The 26,422-nt window shown below is 50.3% G+C and overlaps 1 protein-coding gene across 1 annotated transcript; it reads right to left on the bottom strand.

The window, feature by feature from the left end:
• Window positions 1–6,195: 6,195 nt before the first annotated feature.
• Window positions 6,196–26,422, bottom strand: ZMYND10 (zinc finger MYND-type containing 10). Its single transcript, XM_073352572.1, has 12 exons — window positions 26,311–26,422; window positions 25,578–25,686; window positions 24,216–24,332; window positions 21,062–21,115; window positions 18,976–19,128; window positions 16,086–16,174; window positions 15,377–15,477; window positions 13,920–14,092; window positions 12,768–12,893; window positions 8,426–8,547; window positions 7,923–8,048; window positions 6,196–7,075 (listed from the first exon to the last, which is right to left on the bottom strand). The coding sequence occupies exons 1-12, from the start codon at window positions 26,403–26,405 to the stop codon at window positions 6,976–6,978; spliced, it is 1,365 nt and encodes a 454-aa protein (XP_073208673.1). The 5' UTR covers window positions 26,406–26,422; the 3' UTR covers window positions 6,196–6,975.

Below are 26,422 nucleotides of genomic sequence, written 5' to 3'. Positions count from 1 at the left end.
GCTGCAACCACAGACATGCACTTTGTGAATACCCTGGGAGCAGTGGACAGGCCCAATGAGAGGACCGTAAATTGGTAGTGTTCCTGCCCAACTGTGAAATGGAGGAAACGTCTGTGTCCCTCAAATATATGAATGTGGAAGTACACGTCCTGCAGATCAAGGGTGGCGTACCAGTCCCCAGGATCCAGGGAAGGGATGATGAAGGTTAGAGAGACTATGTGAAACTTGAGTTTTACAATGTACTAATTCAGGCCTCGCAGGTCCAAGATGGGCCTGAGCCCCCCTCTGGCCTTCAGGATAAGGAAGTAGTGGGAATAGAAGCCCTTGCATCTGAACTCCTCCAGTACCACCTCCACTGCTCCTAGACCAAGAAGCCACCCCACTTCCTGCTTGAGCAGAGCCTCATGAGAGGGGTCCCTAAGAAGGGACAGGGATGGAGGGTGGGCGGGTGGGGTAGAGGTAAACTGGAGGGGGTAGCACCGGGAGATGGTGTTGAGTAGCCATCGGTCTGAGGTCAGCCGCGACCACTCTGGGAGAAAAGCACACAACTGGTTGGAGAAGGGAAGCTTTATTGCGGGTGGATCCCTGGTATGAACTGGTAAGTAGCCCCCAGGCATCCCACTTTCCCACCTGTTTACCCTTGAAGGGCCCAGGTTGGGGCGCAGACTGGGATTGCCTCCGTGGGCGTTTCTTATAGTCCCTTGACTTTTTATAAGGGGGCTCATATTTAGAGTGGGTGGCCTGGGGTGGGAGCCTGCTCTGGCTTAAACTTGGTCCTGGCCGGGCCCGGGTCATAGAGGCCAAGGGTCTTAAGGGTTGTGCGTGAATCTTTCAGGCCGTGCAATTTCACATCCATCTATTCCACAAATAGGGCCTTGCCATCAAAAGGAAGGTCCTGTAAGGAGTTCTGTGCCTCGCTGGACAGCCCAGACAGCAGAAGCCACGACGTCCTCCTCATGGACACCGCGGAGGCATAGACCTTGCAGCCATATCTGTGGCATCTGAAGCTGCCTGAAGGGCCACGCTAGCAGCAGCCATACCCTCCTCCAGCAGAGCCTTGAACCCCTTTTTTGTTACACTCTTAGAGGGAATCCTCAAATTTGGGCAGAGAGCCCCACAAATTGAACTCCTATCTCCCCAGTAGGGCTTAGTGGTTCACCACCCTCAGTTGGAAACTCAAGGACAAATAAACCTTCCGCCCAAGTAGATCCAGTCTCCTTGAGTCTTTATTCTTAGGAGATGGGGCTGGTTTTTCCACAATAGGTTCAGTGGTACTGGGCTCCTTGGCCGGCACCATGGTACCAATGGGCCCCGATGTGGCCCACGATGCAGCCGCTGGTGGTGGCTTGCTTGGTGGCCGGTGTCTCAGAGAGACCATTGGCCTTCCTTTCTCAACCTCCCAGGAAGGAGTCGGTGGAGCGTTCATCCCTAGTTCCGCACCCAGAGGGGGACCAAGTGGTGGGACCTGCGGCACCGGTGGGTATGCAGAGTACTGTGCCCCCATCCTCCCCGGATGAGCCGATCAAGGCTCCTCCTCCACCTGTCCCACAGGAACTGTTGAAAAGGGTGGCATCAAGCCTCAACCTTCAAGCCGAGGAGGTGGAGGAACCCTTGGACTCCCTTTTCAATGTCCTCTCTGCTTCGGCACTGGGCAGGGTGGCTCTCCCGCTCCATAAAGGGATGCCGAAGATTTCAAATGCCTTGTGGCAAACTCCGGCTTCCTTGCCACCCATCTCTAAGAGGGTGGAATGGAATTACTTCATGCCCGCTAAGGGGCATGAATACCTGTACACCCATCCTGCTCCCAACTCCTTAGTGGTCAAGTTGGTCAACCACAGGGAGAGGCAGCACTTCTAGCACTGGTGCACGTGGTGGGCACACACACCTATTGTGGAATGTAGTTGAGCAATCACTCAAAAAAGGAAAAGTGACTTGCCCAAGGCCACTCATTAAATCAGTGGCAGAGCTGGGATTAGAACCCAGAGCTCTCAACTTCTAGTCTAATGCCTTAACACTTGAACCTCTCTCTGAAGAAATCGGGGTGTTACCTGAAACTGGGCCAGCTAGTAAGCTTAGGGAGGACTAATGACCCACCAGAGTTTGGCAGAAAGCAGCACATTTATTATTCTGATAGCTAAGCTCAAAAGTGGGGAGCGGGGGAGTCACACTCACATTTGCATACTCACGCTCCCAGGACAGGCACAGCACGGGAGATGTCAGGATCCTTCAAGGTAAGTGTCCCACAGCGCAGCAATGGAAAGGTAAGTCTTCCCAAGGCACGATGGAATGCAACGCAGCGGACCACTGGTCAGACGGTCCGGGTGAAGGGCCTTCACAGAAGGTACAAGCTTGTGAGTGCACTCCTGACCACATGACCCCTTCCCCTTTTAAGGACCTGCTCTACAAAGGCAGGGAGGGGACTTAAGCATCCTGACTGAAAATAGACCCACACGTTCAAAGCCCAGCTTGATCAGCTCAACCCTTCATCTTCCAGAGCCTCATACACTGAATTTCATGTTTTGTTCGTTCACCATGTGATCTTCTGGCCAAACCTTTCAAAAAACTCAAGCTCTTAGAGGGCCTCAAAGATCACACAGGGCAAAAAGATCTGAGTGAAACAGGTAATGTTACAGCTGTGGTTTGCCTAAAGGTTTCCCTTACAGTGCAGAAATCCACCCCACAGGTGGCTGTATCTCAGCATGGAAAAGGTTCCCTTGTGTGCACTTTTGAAAAGTTAGAAGCATTTCAAAGCAGCCTGTTACTTGATTATTTCCTGCTCCACGAACATTAAGCACCCAGATTGTAAAATCACATCATGGATGATGAGTCAACAACTTCTGACAGAGGAAGTTTGGTGGCAGCCACTGCCCTCTTTGTTTGGTGCCCGAACGTCGAACGTCGCCATATTTCTGTGCTCTTCCAGTTCAGCCTCTATCACATGTATGGCTAAAAGCAGGAATTTCAAAACCAGATCAATCTCAACTGGTACTTTCTAATTCCCAGTCACTGCCCTCCACACAGAAAGCAGCCGGGGGGGGGGGGGGGGGGGAGGGAAATGTCTGTCTGTAGCCCTCGTTAGTGTGGTCTCTGAGCACCTCACAATTTTCAGTGTAGTTCTCCTGATCACTGTTCCCTCTAAGCTGTGGGCGCGCACACACAGATCCGAAACCCCATGCACACGGCAAAACACTGTGTGCACAAAAATGTGCACAGAAGCACAACAATTTGCACAGAATAAAATGCCTGTCAAAAATTAGAGGGAACGTTGCTCCTGACCCTTCCTCCAGGATAGGACTGGGGCAAACCCAGGGCCAGTTTAGATGCCAGGAAGGGGCTGAGAGGGTTGAAGGAAGAGGAAGATCTAAAGTGTGGGAAGCTGGGAGAGCCTGTGATAAGAGAGCCCCTGTCCCTCTAGGCTGGCCTGGCCCAGCCTGCTCTTGTTTACATTCATGCTTATCTACAAGGAAAGATTAAAGAAAATGCTGAATCTAACATCCACAAAAGAAAAACTGCTCTCTGAAGTCACAGGCTGGATCCTTCTGCCCAGCTCTTTAGAACAACAAACATCTCTGTCTAAACTAGCATCTGCCCAAGAGCCGCATCCAGACACAGGTGACGTGGGCCTCAAACGCCCCCACATTTCCAGGAGTTTGACTTCCCAGCCCCACTTCCATTACCTAGTTTTTGCACATACTTGTCGTATTTCCCATTCACTTTGCTTGTTCCATGATTGCTGACACTTGGGATTTTATCGTGAGTCTCAAGATACTTGGTGATTTTCTTAAAGCCCCAGCTCCCAGAGTCAAACGATTAACAGAGCATCTCGGCTCACACTTAAAAGAGAAGTATGTTTCTAGCCCTCGTGGTTGTGGAGAAAACCTTGATAACATGGCCACTAAAGGGTGAAAGACCAGCACTGGTTATTTTTAAAAATCTTGGGTTTTAAGCTAATCTCATTATTTTGGGGGCCTAATTCATGCTTTTTGAACACTGGGGATTGGTCAGCCTCACTTTTTCTAAAGCATCAGATAGAGAGGGGACTAAGCTGAAAGTTCAGGTGAGAACGGCATAGCCTTCAGAAGAGTTCAGAGCCAGATCCAAACTTCACTGCTTTTCTTATCATGGGTGGAAGCAAACCACAGCATCTAACATCTCGAGCATTCAGGTAAGTCTGGCTCCTGATTTGACTAGCTTAGACCTATCTCTAACATCAAACCAATCTAGCAGAAGCAGCCTTCTCTCCTTTTCTGGAGGCATATTTATATAAGCCCATGGCTTCCGGGCAGGATGATCTGGGGTTCAGCGAAAGATAGATGGCCAGAGAGGCCACTTTTGCAGCTACACGATGCCCTGGGACAACCCTTCCAGGACTATTTGTTGTAACTGTCCACATGGTCATTAACGAGACAAGGTGTATGAGCATAAGATTGTTTAGCGTAAGTAGTTAGCACATACTCTAAGGGACTGAAGCGAAGACTCACCAGTATGGCACCTCCTGCTGGTAGTCTTGGGAATTGGCTCAACTCCAGCCCAGAGCGCCCTCTGTTGGCTGGTGTCTCACCTGCCACAGGCCCCGCATCCCTTTACCTCGGGGTTCTGCCCCCAGCAGTACCCCCACACTCTGGGGGTCCCCTCCCACCTCTTAACCCACCTTGCCTTAGTGGCTACTGACAGTCATCATCTAGCCCCCGCTCACTGGGGCAGACTGAAGTTTGTAATGGCCACTGATCATTGGCAAGGGGTTAGGACCTGCTGCCTTTGCCTATCCCCAGGCTGTATCTCTGCAGCCCCAGTACCTCTGTAGGCCTGGGGTTTTACCAGGCTGGAGCTCCCCAGAACTATTCCCCAGCACTGCTCCAGTTCAGGTACCTTGCTGCCAGGCAGCTAGCCCTTCCCACTCCAGGACTAGAGTGAGACTCCTCCAGTTTCTCGCCCTCAGCCCTCTTATAAGGGCCAGCTGGGCCCTGATTGAGCTGGCCACAGCTGTGGCTGCTTCCCCAATCAGCCTAGCTTGGCTGCTTTTAACCCCCTTCTCCAAGAGTGAGGCAACCGCCCCACTACAGGGACCATTCAAGATGAAGTGGTCTGTTCAAGATGAAGTGGTCTGTTAACACCTCGGCAGCCATAGGACTAAAAGAGGGGAGTTAGTAGGTTACAGATTGTTGTAACAAACCATACATCCAGGCTCTGTTCAGTCCACGATTTTTAGTGTCTAACAGAGTAATGAATTTAAGTTCTGCTAGACATTAAAAATCTGTTCCACTTTACATTTTGCTGTGAGGCTGGGAGTACCTTTCCCAGACGTGAAGCAGAGCTCTGTGTAACTCAAAAGCTTGTCTCTCTCATCAACAGAAGTGGGTTCAACAAAAGATATTACCTCATCCACCTTGTCTCTCTCTCATACCCTGGGATGAACACAGCTACAATTACGCTGCATTCACATACATGGTCATTAACAGGATTGAGTTGGCAGGATTCAGGCTCATTGGAGGCCAACACTGGGGGAGCCAGCACATCTCATAGCATGACCCAAACAACTGGGGAAGTTACTCATGACCTTAGCTGCAGGGTTTTCAGCATGGGTGGGGGGGAACAGATGGGGATGAGGGGGCAGGAAGATCAATATCAAACGTGACTTAAGACAAGCTGCATGGGGACTGATCCTTGGCATTCTGACCAGAACACAACTTTGGTTGACCAGGGCTGACACAAAGAGCATGACTTGGGCTGCTTTCTGGATGGAACTGATTGTTCATTTCATTTCTCACTACAATGCAGAGAAAATCCCAGAGCGGGAGGCAAGTCCCTGGGTAGCCACCAAGACACCGCATTATGCTCTCAACCATGAAACAATGAGCCTCTGAAAATTGAAGTATTTGTCCTAACCACATCCGTTTCCCTGCCCCTCCCCCAGTCTACACTGCAAGGTCTGTGCAAGGATGTTATAGAACTGAGCACCTAGATAAGGAAGGCACAGACGATGTCACTTCCTGGGCAATTCCCTCCCTGCATGTATGGCCCTGACTGGCATCTGAGCATCAACAGAGACCTTGTAAACTCATTACTGGCAGAGATGGGGTTTATAAAATCCTCCCCAGTAGGATGATGCAGGAAATAAGTGAGGAAGTGGTTTTGTCATCTCTAGGGTGGCTGCTGCAGAGTGTTGCAGAAGGGAGATGAATGAGAACAAGATGGTTAGTGGCTCAACCCATTTACTGGAGAACAAATTGTAGGGGGGGAGGTGGGAGTCCCAGCAGAAGAGGTTCTGAGCCCAGTGCGGCTACTGCTGGCCTCTGAGCCCTGGGAGCAGAAAACGTATTTTCCTTAAGGCCCATGGTGCATTCCCAGCAGCAGGTAGTGAGAGCAGCAGTCAATGGTTGGTTCCAAACTTGCCAGCTGCCATGGTGGTGCTGCTGCTACAGAGTGGCGAGATCAGTGCTCACTGCCATGCTGCATGACTGCAGGTGGCACCTGCTCCGAGCAGGATGCCCGGTGACACAAGCTGCTTCTGAGTCACGGGTGACAGCACGGAAAAAGCTGCTTAGCATAAACGGGTCACCGAGGTCAGGAGCAGCCTGTTCTCAAGCAAGGAAGGGTTCAGAAACTAGGAGACAGAATGGGGTATGAGAGAACCAAGGCTCCCAATCTCAGCAAGCAATTTTCCTAGCTGCCTAAAGGGAGGCATCAGTTGTGTCGACCAGTGGCTGCTGCATCCCGCTGAGCTGAGCACGATCCCATGGTAGTGTATCTGGGCCTACTGTCCTTGGCTGCAAGGCTCGGATCTGGAGCAGCCCATGCACTACTGCAGAATGCAGTTACACAGGAGGCAGGCAGCAGTGGTGCACTGAGCCCAGGTTAGATGAACAAGATGAACAAGGGGTTGTCTGTCTCCAGTTCTAACTGGCGACCCTTTGCTCTTGGATTGCTGGAATGCCTGGGAGAAATAGTCCCTCTTTGGAAGGCTCCGGCTCTGCATTATGGCTGCACTTTCAGGTCCTCTTTTGTTTTCTTCAGGGCATCAGCCATCAGGTTGCACGCTTTCTTGTGCTTCTGCCAGTGCTGCACCTGGCACTCCCTGCAAAGAGAGAGGGGACAGAGGGGCAATGGTAGAAAGGAACACATTGGGAACTGGGTCAGGGGGTTGGTATGCGCTATGAAGGCCTTCAGCTCTACATGTCTGCTTTAAATAAGGGCCAGCCAGGGACAAAACCTGTTACCATCTACCTGTGGTTCAGTGGTCTGTGTGAAACAGAGTAGGGGTACCTGTTGTAGTGGTCAATTGCCCATAGCCATTGTCACTGACTGGTCCCCTCTGCTAGTCTCAGCAATGAGGCTAAGGAGTCCCAAAGAGGCCAAGGACACTGAATTCCTACCCAGGGTGGTTCCCTCTAGGTATAAGGTGAAGCACATTCACTGAGGAGAATCTCACGCAGCTGCTTTTGTTGTGGATAAACAGGGGACTCTGGGGTCTCAGCCCAGCACCTTCCAGCATCAGCACAAAATTCACTTGGATCTTCATAAAAGGGAACATGGAAAGGCTGCTTCTGCTCCGATTTGTGACATAACTGACCCCAGTGGAGATTCACTGTGGTGCAAAGACAGCTGACTTCACAGTTCCAGTGATGTTGATCAGAGGGTTAGGGGCTGTGAATTCATGCACTGATTGGAAACTCCATGGCAGTCATGAAGCCCAGGTGCATGGGGTATAACACCCCCCACTTCCATCATGACAGGTGCAGAGACCAGCCAGGGCTGCTAAACCCAGCATCATTCAGGTAACAGTAAGCACCAGCATTGGCATGGCCAGGTCTCACAGCAGGACTCTAGTACCAGCTGCGTGCCCAAGGGAGAGGTGAGATCCCAGCTAAGCCCTGAGGGCAGCAGGGAGCTCTGACAGACCAGACAATGCTAAGCATCATTACCGTTTGCAGTACCACTCGTTCTGGCAGCGAGAGCAGCGCTTTGTTGCCTCCGAGCCGCACAGCCCGCACTTGGGTTTCTCTGGGACGAGAGCCTCAAGCACATCCAGGTTGTATGTCCGCGCCCATCTGGTTGGGGATAGAAAGCAGGCATCAGCACCTAGAGCAGGAGACTCATGATGTGAAAGGTGGTGCCTGTCCTGCACAGGATGGAGCCTTTAGGTCTGACCCCGCTATCCCTCCCATCCCACTCTCCAAAGGGACCTCCTGCCACAAGCTAGGATTACTGCGTCGCTCAGTATCTCAGTCCTCCCCAGGGCAGTGAAACTTACGCTGGATATTTTCTCTTGTCAAGAAGCCCCTGCTCATTGGGACGATGGCTGTGCTGGGCCTCCTGTAACTAGCAGCCTCATAGCACAAGAGGAAAATAGGGACTGGCCTTGCAAACGGGCTCTCCTGCAAGAGGGTGCTCAGGGTTGCTCACCATACAGCAGCTGGGATCTTACCGGCACGCCAGGTGTTTCAACTCATCCTCTGAGGGGCTGAACATGTGCTTCACCTGGTGCTTGGCGATCGCCTGCCACTTCCCAGAGTTCTCTCTGACAATGCGGTCCCTGATGACAGGAACCTGTCGGGACAGCAAAAAGGGTGAGAGGAGAGTCCTGTCCCAGCATTATAAGCTTGCCAATATGGGGGCGATTCTGGGGCAGGACATACAGGGGCAGAAACAATGCCTGGGGTCAGTGTAGCTCAGGCAGGCGATAAGCACGGACTTGTATGAGAGCAGGAAGCAGGGATGAAGGCTGTATGTGGGATGAAGGAAGAGGTGACCAATGTGTGTGTGTACATGTGTGTGTAGGGAGCTAAAAGAAGATGTGACAGAGCTGTTTGTACACACACATCTGCACTCAGGACAATGGGCAGCGGGTATCATAGGCTGGGGGAAGCTGTGCCTCCCCAAACAGCCTGGCGTGGCTCTGCCCACGCTCCACCCCCAGACCTCCTCCTGCCTGCTTCTAGTTCCCCTTCCTGCTCTTCTGCAGCCGAGTCTGGGATAGGCAAACTGGGTCTGGTGCTCGCAAGGCCCACGGCTGGGGGTGCTGGGGCTGGGGCCACGCGGTGCCGACCGCCCAGAGCTGGGGTTAGGGGTGCTGGGATCACGCCGCCTGCCTGCCCAGCGCTCTGGGGCTGGGGGGCACTGGGGCCAAGCCACTCGCCTGGGGCTGGGGGGGCGCATTCTGGTTGTGCCACCCACCCGGCATTCCGGGGCGGTGGTGCTCCAGCCACGCTGCTCGCCCGGTGTTCTGGGGCTGGGGGTGCTGAGGCCAAGCCACTTGCCCCAGGCTGGGGGTGCTCCAGCCTTGCTGCCTGCCCAGCACTCCAGGGCTGGGGCTGCTGGGGCTGCGCAGGGGGCCTGGCAGCCACGGGGGCAGGGGATGCTCTGGGCTCCAGCAGGGAAGAGGGGGGCAGAAGGGGAGGGGGAGGTGCAGGGCCTCAGGCAGAGGGGGAGAGGCTTGGGGCTAGCCTCCGGCTAGCCTCCCCCAACAGCTTGTTCACCCACCGCCCATGCGCAGGGGGGAAGGAAGATGACAGATCTCTGTATATACACACAAGTGTGTGTAGGAGCTGAAGGAAGATGTAACATATCTGTGTGTATACAGGTTGAAGGGAGCTGTACACATATAGATCTGCCAGTTGTGCATGTAGGGGGTGGAGGAAGATGTGGCAGATCTGGAGAAGCAACAGCAGTCTGCTATGAGATGAACCCCTTCTCAGAGTTTATTGAGAAGAGGCCATAGCACGTGCCTCCTAGCTGCATGCCACTGAAGGGAAAGCTCAGTTGTGAACAGCATTTATTCTGGGGAGTGCTTTGATCCCCTCGACCTGCTGCATCTTCCCAGTGCATTTGCCTCCTTAAATTCTCCTAATTTCCTCCCTTCCACCCACACACTCCTTGAATTCCCATGTCAGCCCCAGCCTCCCTTCTCTCCAGGAGGATGGAGGTGATAAGACTTCTTTCAGATTCCTGCACTGACAGAGGCGATAAGGGCTAAGTGAAACAAAGCTATGCCTCCCTCTAATCCTTGGGAGTGAGAGCAGCAGCAGGGCTTGAACTCTAGTAACATGAAGCACTCTCACCAAGCTTGGGGGGGGGGGGGGGGGATGGGGGACAGGGACAGGCCCAGATTGGACCTGAACCCAGCACTCCAGAATCTCTTGGCTGATTTGATCTTTCTCCCTGAACTGAGAACTTTTTCCACTCATCATTTCTCTGAACAGAAACACCCTCAAGAGCCTTTCAGTGCAAAAGAGCAAATGCCAGCCAAGAACAGAGCATGGAGCTCAGACTCCAGAAGAAAAGCTGCTGTCTCAAAGGAAAAGGAGTACTTGTGGCACCTTAAAGACTAACCAATTTATCTGAGCATAAGCTTTCGTGAGCTACAGCTCACTTCATTGGATGCATTCAGTGGAAAATACAGTGAGGAGATTTATATACACACAGAACATGAAAAAAATGGGTGTTATCATACACACTGTAAGGAGAGTAATCACTTAAGATGAGCTATTACCAGCAGGAGAGTGGGGGGGAGGGGACGGGGAAGAAAACCTTTTGTAGTGATAATCAAGGTGGGCCATTTCCAGCAGTTAACAAGAACGTCTGAGGAAAAGTGGGGGTGGGGGGGAGAATAAACAAGGAGAAATAGTTTTACTTTGTGTAAGACTCAATTTGCAAATTGGATACAATTAACTTAGGCTTGAATAGAGACTGGGAATGGTTGAGTCATTACACAAAGTAAAACTATTTCCTTTTCTTTTTGCGAATACAGACTAACAGGGCTGCTACTCTGAAACCTGTTTCAAAGGAGCTGTCATCCCTGCAGAATAAAACAGCCAAGCAGAGATGGTGAGAGAAGGACTGCTCTCTGAGAAGCAACCAGTGGAAAAAGCCTTTTTCATCATCGCTTGGCACAGTGACAGTGGGTGAGTTCATTGGACAGGATGCGTGATCAGCATGTGTGACTGCAGCTGGCTTCGCCCAACCCACTCAAGATGCTGAATTCCAATTACATGCATGAGGCTAGTGATGCAAGCTGAAAAGGAGATTGACGAGATTAGAACGGCAGCACATTGAAAGGCCACACAAAACCCTCCAGAGCGATAGCTGCCAGCCTCTGCATTGCTAACTCACTCTGGGCTTGCCAGATGTGGGAGCGGAGAGTGACATCCTACCTACCTCCACTCCATCCTTTCCAAAATCATCATCATCCCTTGGCCCTTGGTTTATTGCACACCTTCCTCCTCTACAGCCTCCCAGCTCTCTGGACTCCAGCCAGTGCAGAATGATACTGGCACACATAAAGAGGTGTGGCTACAGCATCCGTCCTCAATCTAATCAAGGTCCAGGTCAAAACTGCCCTCTGTTATTAAACCCCTTGAGCCAACTTTAAGTGCAATGTCTCTCTCCCTTTTCCCCGTCCCATTCCTCCACTCAGCACTCCTCTGACCCTCCACAAAGTTGCCACTCTGGGTATAAGAGCCTTCTCGTCTGGAGCGCCTGCCATCTGGAAGAGTCTCCACTTTCCCATCTCTTTGCAAATCCCGTCTGAATGCACCTGTCTTCTCCCCATTACATGCCTCTCGGTTTCCTTCTCTCCCTGCTAGCTTTTATGGAACACTTAAATACATTTGAGGATATGCTTCTGTGAAGCAAATTACACAGGCGCATGCTACAAAACCAAGGACCCCATCCCTCACCCCTTACTCAACTCCCAAACTTCCCAGAATTCAAGGAGATTTTAATATTAACACCAAGGCACTTGCAATCAAGTTGCTTGAGTGGCACAACTTTTCTGGCCTTCTCTCTTGGAGTAGAGGGCCAACTGTCCCAGGGCAGGGTGCATAATAAGGAACTCTTCCATGGCTCCTACCATACATGGAAAGGAAATTAAGGGTTCTGGTAAACAAAGAATTAATTGTCACTGTGAGGCAGCTGGTGTCTCCCCCTCCACTCAGACACCTTGCTAAAGAGTCAGTGTAATCATGAGGTTTATAACCCAGTGTCATGTCATTAATTGTTGGCTGCTGCCTTGCTCCCCACTCAGCCCGGCTGCAGCATGAATCAAAGGCTGTCCCACAAAGACGCTACTGGAGCGGAGTGAGCAGGAGTCTGTGTAAGACTCCCATCCAGGTACTGTGAGAAGAACAGGCAGGCACAGTTTGACCCATGGTACCGATATGGCTTCCATTACCATGGTAGCTGTGCACCTCACAATCTACTGTGTGTGTATCCAGACCTCATACACCCCTTTTGCGGGGCAGGGCTATTATCTCCACTGTCCAGATGGGGAACTGAGGCACAGAGAGTCTGAGTGACTCACCCAAGGAGTCTGTGGCAAAGCAAGGATTGAACTCAGTTTTCCCAAGTCCTAGGGTAATGCTGTAACCACTGAGCCATCCTTCCTCTCCATAATATAGAATTCCATCTCAGGGCTCCGGTGATTTTGGCTTTGCTCTCATATCACCATCGCCTGATGCAAGGACAAACTCCCTGCTTCTCAGCTGCCTGTCTAGCCTGTGTGGAAGCAAGCCCCTAAGTTGATAGAGCAGAGGACCATTACTAACATGTTGTAGGGCCAGTAAAAGAACAGTGCAAAGTACAGGCTCAGTGCCAGGGCACATGCCCTCTCTCATCACAGCACCATGGTCTCCAAGAGGTGGGAATATACTCTGCCTTTGGAAACGGGAGATGGGATTACAGAACGCTACTGAATACGAAATGCAGCAGCCTTGTGCAGCTGGAATGGAGGAGACAGACTGGCCTTGGGAGACGGATGGTGCTGGAGGTACCTGCTCCAGGATGAGGTCCTTTCTGGGTGGAACAGGCTCTGTCACTACGAGGTGACTCAGAAATCTCTGCATCTCCACCAGATTTGGCAACTGGTCAATGAGGACATCAGTCAGGAATGCACGGAGCTAAATCCAGAGAGGGAGAGAGGAGGGTGAAAGGAGAGAGATCAGAACAAGGCAAAGAAATAATCCACTGGTTAAAAAACAAGCTGCTGGAAAAGTGGCCAGGTGGCCACATGCCAGCTCAACAACGCCCCACTGAGCAGAGCACTAACTGCAAGAGAAAGAGTGTACAGAAGGGTTAACATCATCAAGGGCTAAAATCATCCGGACTCCATTGCTCAACATCAAGAGCAAAGCTGGGTATTAAGCAGTATCAAAAGCCTGCAGTACCTGGAACTGCAGGAAGTGCTGTGGGTGAGGACTGAGGGGCATTTTCCATATTGTGTGGGGAGCTCAGGGCTGGAATAGCAGGGGGGGGCTGTGTGTTGGGATTGAGGTGCATTGTCAGAGTTGTATGGGAGCCCAGGACTGGAAAAGCGGGAGGGGGGCTGGTGGGCTAGGACTGAGCTGCATTGGCAGAGCTATTTATGGGAAGTTTGTATAGCATGTGCCAGCATGGTGCATGGCTCTAGTGCTCTCAGACTCATCCTTCTACAGGCACTAAATCCATAAATGGCATAACTCTAATTAAAGCAATAAAACAAACCTCTCCACCTCAGCAAGCCACTTGTGAAATTCTCACTAAGGTGGTAGATTGGCGGCCCTATATCTCCACAGAAACTGCCGCAGCAGTCTGAGTTTCTCAACACACCCTGTCAATGGGTCTCAAACCTGGCCTGGAGAGACCATTCTAGGGTGAGTCTAGTCCCCATGGCCCTCTCTGTCCTTGGACTCTGCTGATCAACAAGATGCTAATTCATGTCAGTGGGTGGGGTATTTGCCTCTAAACTTGACTGGCATGAACAAAGAAGCCATCTTGGAACTGATGACATGGTATTTCCCAGCTTGTGATACAGGTTTCAACCAGGAAATGCTCACCTGGCACATTTTTAAAGTGAAGACAAGAGGGTATCTATACCTGCGGGAAGGTCCCTGGGCCTAGGCACCATGCTGGGTATATGTATGACTATGCACACTGAAGTCTTGTACCTTTAGGAGCTGGCTCTTGTTGAAACCATCCAAGTTGTATTTCCGCTGGCATTCTGGGCTCAGGAGGAGGTTATAGAGGGAGAGCCACACCTGTCCATCCAGCTTGGTCATCCTCACGTGGTCTTCAGGAGGCACAACATACCATGCTCCATTCTCAAACTTCTTTAGCTTGCCTGAGACACACAGCCAGTAAGACAGAGGGTGAGACTGAGACACCAGACAAAAGAGGGCCCTATGGTTAGAGTGCCAGCAGGGACTCAGACCTTGGTTCAATTCTCTGCTCCAGCACAGACTGCCTGTGTGACCCTGGGCAAGTCAATTAGTCTCTCTGCACCTCAGTTTCCCTCTGTAAAGTGGGGCCAATAGCACTTCCCTACCTCACAGAGGTGTGTGAGAATAAACATATTAAAAGATTCTAAGATGCTCAGAGACAGATGATGGGGTCTAGATAAGGATCTAAGAGAGATGAACAGAGCCCATGGTTTTATCATCTGTGCATTCACTCAGGAATAGCAGTGCAGACAATGCTCAGGGCCAGGGTCGTTGCGGGAAGAGAAGAAACAGAAGAACTGATCGTGGGTCTGTGGCAAGAGCAAAAAAAGATGATGTGTAGCTTCTGGGAGCAGCTTGGACTCCTGGAGGAGATCGTGGCTGTGCTTCCCACACTTACCTGGCTTTCCTTGCCATTCCAGGGATGTGTTGTGTAGCTAGTGGTCCTGCCTACATAGGCCTTGCGACTAAATTAACCACCATGCTTATACTTGGCTGTGGCTGAATCCCTGCAATGCAAGTGTGGACTAGCCAGCCTGGTTCTGAACCAGGTTAGTTCTGCCCACACTGAGCTGATCCACTGTATCAGAACCCACTTTAAGGTGGCCTGGAAGCATGCTCGTTAAACAGTTTGGAACTCCATTTTGGATGGGCCCTCAGTGCACACAGCAGGGGTGGGAAGAGGACAGTTGCCAGGGAGAAGTGGGCTGATAACCAGGTCTTTCTAAGTAGATCCTGTTGCTGCTCACAGGAGCATGGGATTCTCTGCAGGGCAGGATGGGGTGGGTGAAGGGGGCTGGCAGATACATTAGGGTTGTATTGTGCTCTTTTACTGCACTGGGGACATCAGCTTGGGAACTCTCAGATTTGGATGAGAGACAGCCACAAGCAGGGACCATTTTTGGAAGTGCAGCTCCTCAATCCCAGCTGAGCGGCGTCTGCTCAAGAGCTGAGCCAATGGGCACATACAGTCCCATGCAGGAAGTGATCCCATGTACATGGATGGGAGGGGAGGAAGATGGGAAGGCCAGATGGAAACCCATGTGAAAGATGGAGAGTGAGAACTGAATCTAGAAAGGAGCTTTCAGATATTTCTCACTATATGGGAGCCACCTACCAGATGAAGCTCCAGGTAAAAAGTGCTACCGCCCCATGGATGCACTAAGGTATGAGCGCATGATTCATACCTGCTTCGCAGCGGCTCCATGGACAATGCTCCAGGAGCTCTACCAGGAGGCAGGGCAAGTTGTGAGTGTTCAGCATCCGTGTCAGGGCACTCAATGGCAAACTGTAGAGAAACAAGAGAGGAACTAGTGAAAACACCTATTGTGAGCAGTACAAGATCAATTACAAATGGTCCCAAGGCTCTGGGAGAAGCAAAATGACAAAATAAAATAAATTACAGTCAGACCTGAGGCAAAATCCACACAAGCAGCCATTGAGAATAGCCTGATCCCACACCAGGATCCACACAACCAGTCACCAAGCATAACAGGATCTATACACCAGGGCACTAGTACCAGGGTCCACACAGCCAGTCACCAGGTGAAGCCAGATCCAGCCCCTTGTGCTAGGTTTGATACTTTCAGCTGCTAGGATTGACCTGCAAACCAAATGCCCAGCAAGATTCACTCTGAGGGCCAATCTGCACACTGAGTTCTCAGTGCCAGCTACCGAGAACACGAGGAAGCACACACCAGAGCTGTAGTGCCACGATCTGCACATCCAGCTACTACACACAGCGGGATCCAGACACCAGGGCACTAGCACCAGAACTGATGCTCCCAGTCCCTGAGCACAGGCGGACTGACACCCGCAGACCAGTGCAATGACTTAAACAACCCCACCCCAGTTCCGAGGCTCATCTCTAGATTCTCCTGTGAGCCAGCTGCTTACCTGTCTACCTGATCAGTGATGAAACGGAGCACAGAAAGAGCCCTCAGGGAGATCTCAAACTCCATCATCTCTGCCTGCTTCTGTAATTCCTACGGGGGTGAAAACACAGACTCGTACAAGCACACCAAATATACGGCTAGATTTTTTTCTGCAGAGTAACAAAGGAGGCAGCATATGAGCTGGCTCTCAGTAGCCAAGGACTCATTAGGAAGCCCAAGCCACATAAAGCTGATTCCTTCCCCAAGATCAATGTAAACTGCAGTCACACAAACGCCTTTCAGTGACGGAGAGCTGAATGGTGTAAGCACTCCTGAAGATAGCAGCTAGTCCATGACATGAATGCACCAGGCTCCCCATATGAAGTACACCATAGGCTGCTGCTGGCTGTGTCACATATAGCCAGGTCGCAGTAGGGCAGATCATTTACCCAGTCCTGATGCTGAGCGCTCAAGGCCGGCCCAAGGAAGGAATAACTGCCCTGATCCACCATTTGAGAGATCCTAACATTAGCATGGCCCCACCTCCAGATACCCACCCCCGAATCCCTTCTGTAAACTCCAGCGTCATGATCCCACGTCTGGAGCCACCCCAGGTTGAGTGGATGGATATAAACTGGCCATCAAGAAGTTTAGGCTTGAAATTAGGCAAAGGCTTCTAACCACCAGAGGAGTAAACTTCTGGAACAGCATCCCATGAGGAGCAGTGGGGACAAAAACCCTAACTGGCTTCAAGACTGAGCTTGATAAGTTAATGGAGGGGATGGTACAATGAGGCTGCCTACAATGGCATGTAGCCGATCTGCGACTGCTAGCAGCAAATATCTCCAATGGCGAGTGGTGGGACACTAGATGGAGAGGGCTATGAGTTACTACAGAGAATAATTTCCTGATGTCTGGCTGCTGGATCTTGCCCACATAACTGATCATCATATCTGGGATCAGGAAGGAATTTCCCCCCAGGTCAAATTGGCAGCGACCCGCGGGGGGTTTTGCCTTCCTCTGCAGCATGGGTCACTTGCAGGTTTAAACTAGTGTAAATGGTAGATTCTCTGCAACTTGAAGTCTTTAAACCATGATTTGGGGACTTCAATAGTTCAGGCAGAGGTTAGAGGTCTTATAGAGGAGTGAGGAGGGGGCAAGGTTCTGTGGCCTGCAACGTGCAGGCGGTCAGACTAGATGATCATGATGGTTCCTTCGGGCATTCAAGTCTATGAATCTATGAGAGTCTGAGTCCATTGCATTAGGGGAATAGGGAGCTGAGTGATCAGGGCAGAGAGCTAGGTAGGATGACAGAGAATGCTGTGCTCTAAAGCAACTGCAATCCTAGCAATGGATATGACTTCATCTACCATCTCTATGCCCATGACTCACAGATCTACCTGTCCATTCAGGACTTGTCTCCTTGTGTCCAAACTAAACTCTCCACTGGTCTCTCTGACATCTCCATGTTGAGCTTAAGCTGATGGCTGGACACCAACATGACCAAAACAGAGCTCCTAATCTTTCTCACCCCATAAGCCTCCCTCCTTTCTCAGTTACTGTGGACACTGCCACCATCCTCCCTCAGGCCCAAATGCCAGTTGTCATCTTTGACCCAGCTCTCTCTCTAGGTCCTCACATCCAGGCTATGTCTAAACCTTGCTGATTCTTCCTTCCTAACACCTCTAAGATACAACTTTCCCTATCCACCCACACAACCAAAACTTTTGCCCAGACTCTCATCACCTTGCGTCTCGACTATGGCAACATCCTCTTCTGGCCTTGACAAATGCAACCTTGCCCTGCTATGCACAAGCATTCTGTCTGAAAAGATCATTTCTCTAGACCTCACTTTGACCACATCTCCTCTCTTTGAGTTCCTCCACTGGCTCCCCTTTCTCCACTGCAAACGGGAGATCAGACTAGATGATCACAATGGTCCATTCTGGTCTTAGAATCCTCGCAGGATAAGTGGTTTTCAATACTGCAATAGCTAAGACTGTCATTCTCCCTTGGGCCAACTCCAAGGATTAAGAAAAATACCCAGTGGGGAAACACTTCCCTACTGTTCTCAGGAGTCCCATGACTTCCTCTCCAGCTTTGAAAGATGAGCATAAGTTCCAGCAGGAGGCCAAAGGGTGAATGCAATTCTGGAGACTACTGCTGAGGTTGCTGTGTCTCACTTTAAATCCATTTTACTAGAAGATTCTGATGTCCTGTTTACAGAAAAGAATTTTAAGAACTGAGGGGAAAAAAAAAAATCCCAGATGCACAATACTGTCTCACACCAAAATGAACTGAAATAGCAACAAGCGATGAAGCAACAACGACACACCCAGACCTGGGAATGCTTCAGGAGGTTGGGTATGACCTTTTTCTCCTTAGGTCATTGGTTCAAAACTGGCCTAAGACTACAGAGACTGAGTTGTTACCATCTCGTGCGGGCTGGGTGGCCTGTGTGAAATGAGTCTTAGGCCAGTTCCAAGGGGAAACCTATAGAGATCTCAAAAAAATACCATTGCAATTAACCCTGACTGGTTCCCACACTCCTAGTCTTAGCAGAGAAGTCAAAAACACAATGGTTCATAGAAACTGAACTGCTCTCTTGCTCCTAGAGAGAATCTCATAAAGTCATGGTTGAAGCACACTTGTAGGACAGGGTGGGAAAACTAACACCGTCTCTGCTCATGATGAGCCACCTGTGAGAACAAATCACCAATCAAGAGACCTCCACCAACACCAAATTCATGTAGAGGAATGCCCAAGTAGAGTGGATTTATTCATCAGGTTCTGGATACAAGGGCCTTCATGACTATTACTATGGTCTTTCCCAGTCATGGAAATTTAACTTCCCTCCAAGTACAAGGTCAGACAGACCTGCTGGAAGTTGGAAACTTGCACTTTTAACCCACCTGCATTGATGATGCATTGGTCACATCCTCAGGCAGAAACTTTTCGTGGATTGGAAACTCCCCGTTGGTGCTCTGAGCTGCTAGCAGGGTCAGTTTCCGGTAGCTATAATCAATCAAGTCCAGAATGGTGTCCTCAGCGGATTCGCAGATCTCCTACATAACAAGAGGGCAGCAGAGAGCTGTTTGAGAGGAGAAGGTATTCCCTTCAGAAAGATCATTTTTCAGATGGCCTTCTGATTAGAAAACACCTCTCCAACTGCACCAATACCTGCAAACCTCAGTGTCACAGGGGACTGATTGAGATCCACCTTATGGCTTCAGGCTGAACATTATAGACATGGGTTGTTTGAGTTGCCTTAATTTCTGTATTTCCACACTCTCAGTTATCTGAGGTTTTATGCTTTATCTTTAAAGTGGCAGAACTGGGACTAGAACTCAGGGGGGCCTTGTCACAGGGTCTGGTCTATGCTCCAGCTTGTCACTAGTCTCCTGGGAGTGTCAGCTTTAGCATGCCAGGCTCCAAGGATCCACACAATCCCACAGGGGAAGGTCTGTGACCTCCAAGCCTGGGCCTTTGGCACCAGCGTCCCTTGTCTCTCTCTGTGGCTCCCTGCAGTGAATCCAGCCAAGCCAGAGTCCTGTGGGAGGCTGTACTTTAGCCCTTCAGGGTGCAATGCTCTCAGTATTTACAGTGACACAGGCAGCCTTTTAAAAACACGGTAACCATTTATTGGTCACCAGGAACATAGAATATGGAAGTCCTCAGGTTAGCACAGAGAAATGAAGGTTAAAGTATAGTCCATTCTGGTCAGTCCAGAGCCCCAGTCAAATTGTAGTGAATCCCATGCTCATGTTCAGTCTCTCCTCCACAGTCTGACCTCCTTGGTCAGTTTCCAGGTGAGAGTCCTGACTCCTTCCAGAAGCCAGCACTTTATCCCCCCACCTCACACCTTCCAGTCCTTTGTTACGGAGCTGGGGTCTGTGCCCAGATTCCCTGCTGTGAGGTGGGGAAATCCATCTCCCTCTAGGTTGCTGTTTGCTAGGTGTCAATGTCTGGTGCCTGGGCTTTTCACTGTCATCTCAGATTTTCTGTTGATATGGGGTCAGCCTCAGTCAGTCCTTTTTTTAATGACACATTTTTTAATGACCCATTAAACCTGGCTCAGACAGCTAGGTTACACACATCCACCTAGCTCTCTTAACCGGCCCTGACAGCAGACTTAGTCCTTCTCCACTCCCCAGGTAGCCAGACAAAATATAGGGGAAACTGAGGCACACATAAGACTCATAAAAATACTACAGAAAACTCCCACTTCATCACAGGTCTGGAATCTACTCCCATGATCTGTCCACCACACCACTTGTCTCCTTATGTGCAAACTTAACTCTCCACTGGTCTCTCTGACATCTCCATGTTGGTGTCCAGCCACCAGCTTAAGCTCAACATGACCAAAACAGAGCTCCTAATCTTTCTCACCCCATAAGCCTCCCTCCCTCCCACCTTTCTCAGTTACTGTGGACACTGCCACCATCCTCCCTCAGGCCCAAATGCTGGTTGTCATCTTTGACTCAGCTCTCTCTCTAGGTCTTCACATCCAGGCTATGTCTAAATCTTGTTGATTCTTCCTTCCTAACACCTCTAAGATACAACTTTCCCTATCCACCCACACAACCAAAACTTTTGCCCAGACTCTCATCACCTTGCGTCTCGACTACGACAACATCCTCTTCTGGCCTTGACAAATGCAACCTAGCCCTGCTATGCAGAAGCATTCTGACTGAAAAGATCATTTCTCTAGACCTCACTTTGACCATATCTCCTCTCTTTGAGTTCCTCCACTGCAAACAGGAGATCAGACTAGATGATCACAATGGTCCATTCTGGTCTTAGAATCCTCACAGGATAAGTGGTTTTCAATACTGCAATAGCTAAGGCTGTCATTCTCCCTTAGGCCAACTCCAACTGCCTCTCTAATTGCAACTTTTGGGAAAGGTTTGCCATGTTTCATATGCATGACCTGAAATCACATCTGGGATTTCCCCATTCTGGGGCCCTTGATTTAACACAGCAGAACTCATCTCTTACCTTGTGAAAAAACACTGTCTCCAGGAGGTTAATAATAGAAGCTTCATGGTGCAGCTGAGGGAATGTGGGGAGACAAAGCAAAGGTCAGAGGAACATCATCTACAGTGCCCATGGTAATATGCATCCAGCCTGTAACTGAGGTAGCCCCCAACACAGGTGCAGCCAAAAGTCCAGCCAATGAGGCAAATGCAACCCATGGAGTCCTTAGCCAGGCTCATCTTGAATACAGATACGTGTCCTGTAGAAACTACAGGTCCTGACTCCCAGCAAGCAATGCTCCATCATCATCTGAGAGCAGGCTGGAGCACTTCAAACTGGGAGCCAGAGTCTGAACCTTTGTATCACTGCAGTCTGCAAGTTTATCATGCAAATGATACCCTCTGGTTCCTGGCAGATGGCCAGTATGGCCCCTCTACTGGAGTAGTTTTCATGGCTTCACTAGAAGAATACTAGTGCACTAAGATACAGGTGTGTCTTTTGCTTCTGAGATCAGTCCCACCACCAAAAGGGCCAATGCAGAGGTTTCACTGAAATTCTTAAAGCAGCAAAGGGCCACCGCTTTCCAGTCACCCTGCGGGTCTCACAAGACATTTTTTGGTGGCCTCAGAGCGTGGACAATTTTTCGGTGGCCGCTCTGACAATTTTTCCTAAAATATTAATTAACTTTAGGAAAAACAAATAAATATGCATATATACACATGTCCAAATCATTGTAATTTATTTATGTAGGTTTTTATTGCAGAATCAGTAATAAAAATAATGTAGTTGTTTCTATTCTTTAATAGACCTAAACAGAACAAAATCAAATAATGTGCTTTGCACGTTCCTGTTTTTGTTGTTGTTTCTTTTGCATTTTTGGTTTGTTTTTTTTTTTGTTTTTTTTTTAAGACTTGCTAGCTAGCAAGTCTATGTCTGTGAAAAGTGATATTTGTATGTTGGCAGGGGGAGCAGGGGGCCGCAAAGAAGTGTTAATAATCACTGCCCAGGAGGCTGTGGCTGCACAAAAAGCCCCGGTGGCCGCATGCGACCACGATGGCCGCATTTGAGAAACGCTAACCCAAGAGATCCCACCAGATGACAGGAGCTGTTGCTGTGAAGATGCCTGGAATCCTAAGAGCACATTAGCTGCATTACAGGTAGTGCGGGAGAAAGTTCTACACCTTCCTCTAAAACAGTGGTGGGCAACCTGCGGCCCATCAGGGTAATCCACTGGCGGGTCCCCAGACAATTTGTTTACATTTGCACTATCGCCCGCAGCTCCCAGCAGCTGCGGTTAGTCATTCCCGGCCAATGGAAGCTGTGGGAAGTGGTGGCCAGCACGTCCCTGAGGCCTGTGCAGCTTCCCACAGCTCCCATTGTCTGGGAATGGCAAACCACAGCCACTGGGAGCTGCAGGCAGCTGTGCAAATGTAAACAAACTGTCTGGGGGCCCACCAGCGAATTACCCTGACAGGCTGTGAGTGGCCCGCAGGCCACAGGTTGCCCACCACTGCTTTAAAATATCCATCTTTTGCTGCTATCAGAGCCAGAGTACTGGACTAGATATACTATTCGTGTCTATTGCTATGACAATTCCTAGGAGAGTGTCCCCTGATCCAGCATTAGCTAGTAGCCCTAGTTGAAGTGTCCAGGGCAGATAGGACTGTGGAAGTTCTTAGAATCCAAAGAACTTACTGGACTGTCCTTCCTTCACATACATGCTGGTTGCAAACAGTGTGGAGTCCTGTCAATCAACAGCATGAACACCTGTGAGCGGTGCTAACTAAAAGGCAATGAAACTCAAAGTAGAAAAGAGGCTGTCTTTTAGAAGCAAGAAATTTGTAGTGCCATGTTAAATGGCCAGAATACCATACACGTTCAGTGCTTGAAAGAAATGTAAAATATCAGCCCTGAGAACTTTTGGTCATCCAAGATTCTATGGCTGTTTCTAAAGGGACAACAGTTACCCCAGTGTCCTGGCCAAAATCTAGGATAGGTGACTACATTCTGCTGGCTGTCAGAATTTCTATTGTAGTTTCAACTGGATAGGAGATCGTTCCTCATTTCCTGTCCTAAACTTAGGTAGTGTTGCTGTGTGTGCTGTTAAACAGCTGCAATGCTCCACCACGGGGGGAGGGGGCAGCATTTCAAAGGTGGGGGGAGTGATCCTTGTGAAAAGAAGTTCTTTGGGATCCTTGAGAAGGCCCTATGTAAATAAGGATAAGTTATTTTATCATTACACCATTGCCTAAAACCTCTTAGAATCACAGAATATCATGACCTGTGGATAAATGTGGATAAATTGGAGAGAGTCCAGCGAAGGGCAACAAAAATGATTAGGGGACTGGAACACATGAGTTATGAGGAGAGGCTGAGGGAGCTGGGATTGTTTAGCCTGCAGAAGAGAAGAATGAGGGGGGATTTGATAGCTGCTTTCAACTACCTGAAAGGGGGTTCCAAAGAGGATGGCTCTAGACTGTTCTCAATGGTAGCAGATGACAGAACGAGGAGTAATGGTCTCAAGTTGCAGTGGGGGAGGTTTAGATTGGATATTAGGAAAAACTTTTTCACTAAGAGGGTGGTGAAACACTGGAATGCGTTACCTAGGGAGGTGGTAGAATCTCCTTCCTTAGAGGTTTTTAAGGTCAGGCTTGACAAAGCCCTGGCTGGGATGATTTAACTGGGAATTGGTCCTGCTTCGAGCAGGGGGTTGGACTAGATGACCTTCTGGGGTCCCTTCCAACCCTGATATTCTATGATTCTATGACCTCAGGAGTTCATCTAGTCCAACCCCCTGCTCAAAGCAGGACCAATCCCCAATTTTTGACCCAGATCCCTAAATGGCCCCCTCAAGGATTGAGCTCACAACCCTGGGTTTAGCAGGCCAATGCTCAAACCACTGAGCTATCCCTGCCCACCTGTCTTGCCTCTCTAGCCCTCGTGAGCAGTGACTGTCCCACAGAATTTGTGTTTCATAAGAGTTTTGCCTGTGAAGACGACTCACATGCAGCTACCATATTAAAAACCTTAATGGAATATGGACAAGGTGTCTTGTGAAGCATGCCTGTTGAAGCAAACGTACCATGCAGTGCTACTACCCTGCAGGACATTCCAGATCATGGCAATGTACTTGAATACTGTGCAAGTTTGTTCTCCAAGACCTCTCTGAACTCACCACCAAGTAGATGGGAAAGGTGCTTTTTGGCTTGAAGTCCTCCAGCTGGCACAGAACAGGGAACACCTTGTGCTTCCAGATCTCCACAGAGATCAATTCCTCGATGAGAGTAGGGATCTGGACAGAAGAATAGACCGTGGAAAGTGAAACCCTTCAGGCAAGAGAAAATGGACAGAGAAGCCTAGTGCCATATGAGTATTTTAGTCCTAGAGGAGAAGATGCTGGGACAAACGGCAGCTCTCCTTGTTGGCAGTTTTGTTGCACTGTTCATCTAGGTACTTTCATGTGCCTCATCATCTTATTATTTGCTTCATCCCATTGACAGTCATTTCTGAAATCATATTTGTCCCCATCTTTCCATTGGATGAGATGGGACAATATATCTGGTGCAGGTAAAGGAGGGAGGCAGAGTTCTGCTAGTCTATTTCCTAATACACCAGCAACATTTCCAAGTGACCAAACTCACCTCCAAGATAAGCTCCACTGACTTCAGAGTTACATCAGAGATAAGCGTAGCCCATGATCTCATGGACAGAAAGACTCACTTTGTTTAGCAACAGTCCCTCTCTGGTGTAACCAAACTTGCATTCAATGTTCAGTTCTGGGGTCCTTTGTACCCAAAATATAGACAAACTAGAGGGAGTACAGAGGACAGCAACAACTATGATTTGGGGGCTGAGGAGGGTTACTGGGAGGAGAGAATAAGAGCCAAAGATGTAACAAATTTAGGCTAGAAAATAAGGCACACATTTTTAACAATGGGCAGAACAATTTATCTAGGGATGTGGTTGATTCTCTGTCTTTGAAGTCTTTAACTCAAGCTTGGCTGTCTCATTCTCAAAAAATATGAGCTAGCTCAACCATGAGATATGGGTTTGATGCAGGAATCACTGGGTGCAACTCTATCGCCTACGTTATTCATAAGGTCAGACGAGATGATGAGAATGGTCCCTTCTGGCCTTAAAATCTATGAATCTATAATGTGGCTAAACGACTGAGGTCCAGCGTCACAGACAGGGCTGATAACATAGTATTGGAAGGGTACAGATGCCAAGTAGGGAGAGAATTTGATTAGGTTGGTACAACAGAGTGTATCTGAACAAAGGAAAATTTGGGCTCCATATCAGGACACATTCCCTGACAGTAAGGTGAATTAGGCTGTGGATGCATCTCCCCAGAGAAAGAGGCAGGAGCCCACTTGGACTAGGCACTGTAGGGGGCAAGGTTGCCTAGGCTTGGTTGGGGGAGGAGGGTGAATGGGGCCCTGCAGAGCTTTCCCTTTTTGTCTCATCCGCTGGATGCTCTCCCCATGGAGGAGGGTGCTCTTACCCCCGAGCTCCCTGCGGCCTGCAGACTGCTCACCTTAGCATAGTTCACCAGCAGCTCAATCAGGAGCTGTTCCTGACGGGCAGAGGCGCTCAGAATCCCCTGTATGTTCAGCTTCTCAATGGCCTCGTGCTGCCGGAGCCATCTAGGGAGCAGGGGAGTCAGTGTCCACATCCCATGGCACACCTGGTACCCCAGCCCCTCTCCATGCCACCTTCCCCACTCAGAGACTAACCCCCAACCCAGGGGGATGCTTGCCCGGCTCTGAGGGACTCATCACATCCCCAAAAGAGTTCCCTGGAACTGGAGGGCTTCTTCCTGTAATCAAAGGCCCACCCCCTAGATCCGATGGGGGCTCACCTTTGCCTGAGGATCAACCCCTCAAACCCACTGGGGACTCGCATCCGTCCCCAGTCCACACAGCCCCCTTGACTCACTCCCCCTCACACCCCATGCCCCTCCCCTGGGGGGACTCAGCCCATGCCCCTCCTTAGCCCCCAGGGCCTCCACACACACTGCCCCCTCCCCTCAAGTCCCCCTGAATCCCCCCGCCCCCCAACTCAACTGGGGACCCCCCTCCTTACATCCCTCCCTCCCCCCCCGGCACGCCACCCCGCCCATCTCTCCTGGGGGCCCCGCTCCACATCCCGCCCCCTTAACTTCCAGGGGACTCTCCCACACCCCGCCCCCACCTCTGCCGGGACCGCGCCCCCCAGCCCCTCTCCCTCTCCCCCCAGCCCGGCTTCGCGGGGGTCGCCCCGTCTCGGACCCCTGGTCCCCGGTGTTCCGCAGCGGGCCGCCCCGCAGCGCCTGCACCAGGGCCTCGGCCTCCCCCGGCAGCAGCAGCGCGGCCGCCTCCGCCATGGCCCCACGCCGTCACC

This window comes from Lepidochelys kempii, chromosome 7, assembly GCF_965140265.1.
Source record: "Lepidochelys kempii isolate rLepKem1 chromosome 7, rLepKem1.hap2, whole genome shotgun sequence".
NCBI classification, from domain to species: Eukaryota; Metazoa; Chordata; order Testudines; family Cheloniidae; genus Lepidochelys; species Lepidochelys kempii.
The sequence above is the reverse complement of the archived record's forward strand: the minus strand, read 5'-3'. Positions and strand labels throughout refer to the sequence as shown.

What these genes read in the sequence shown, in the direction of transcription:
- ZMYND10 (XM_073352572.1), bottom strand. Translation starts at nt 26,405, where the DNA reads ATGGCGGAGGCGGCCGCGCTGCTGCTGCCGGGGGAGGCCGAGGCCCTG. An exon ending in ATGGAGCCGCTGCGAAGCAG is followed by an intron (nt 14,093 to 15,376) that starts GTATGAATCATG and finishes TGTGTGTCTCAG; the next exon opens with GCAAGCTAAAGAAGTTTGAG. An exon ending in TTGAAACACCTGGCGTGCCG is followed by an intron (nt 8,049 to 8,425) that starts GTAAGATCCCAG and finishes ATCCCCAACCAG; the next exon opens with ATGGGCGCGGACATACAACC.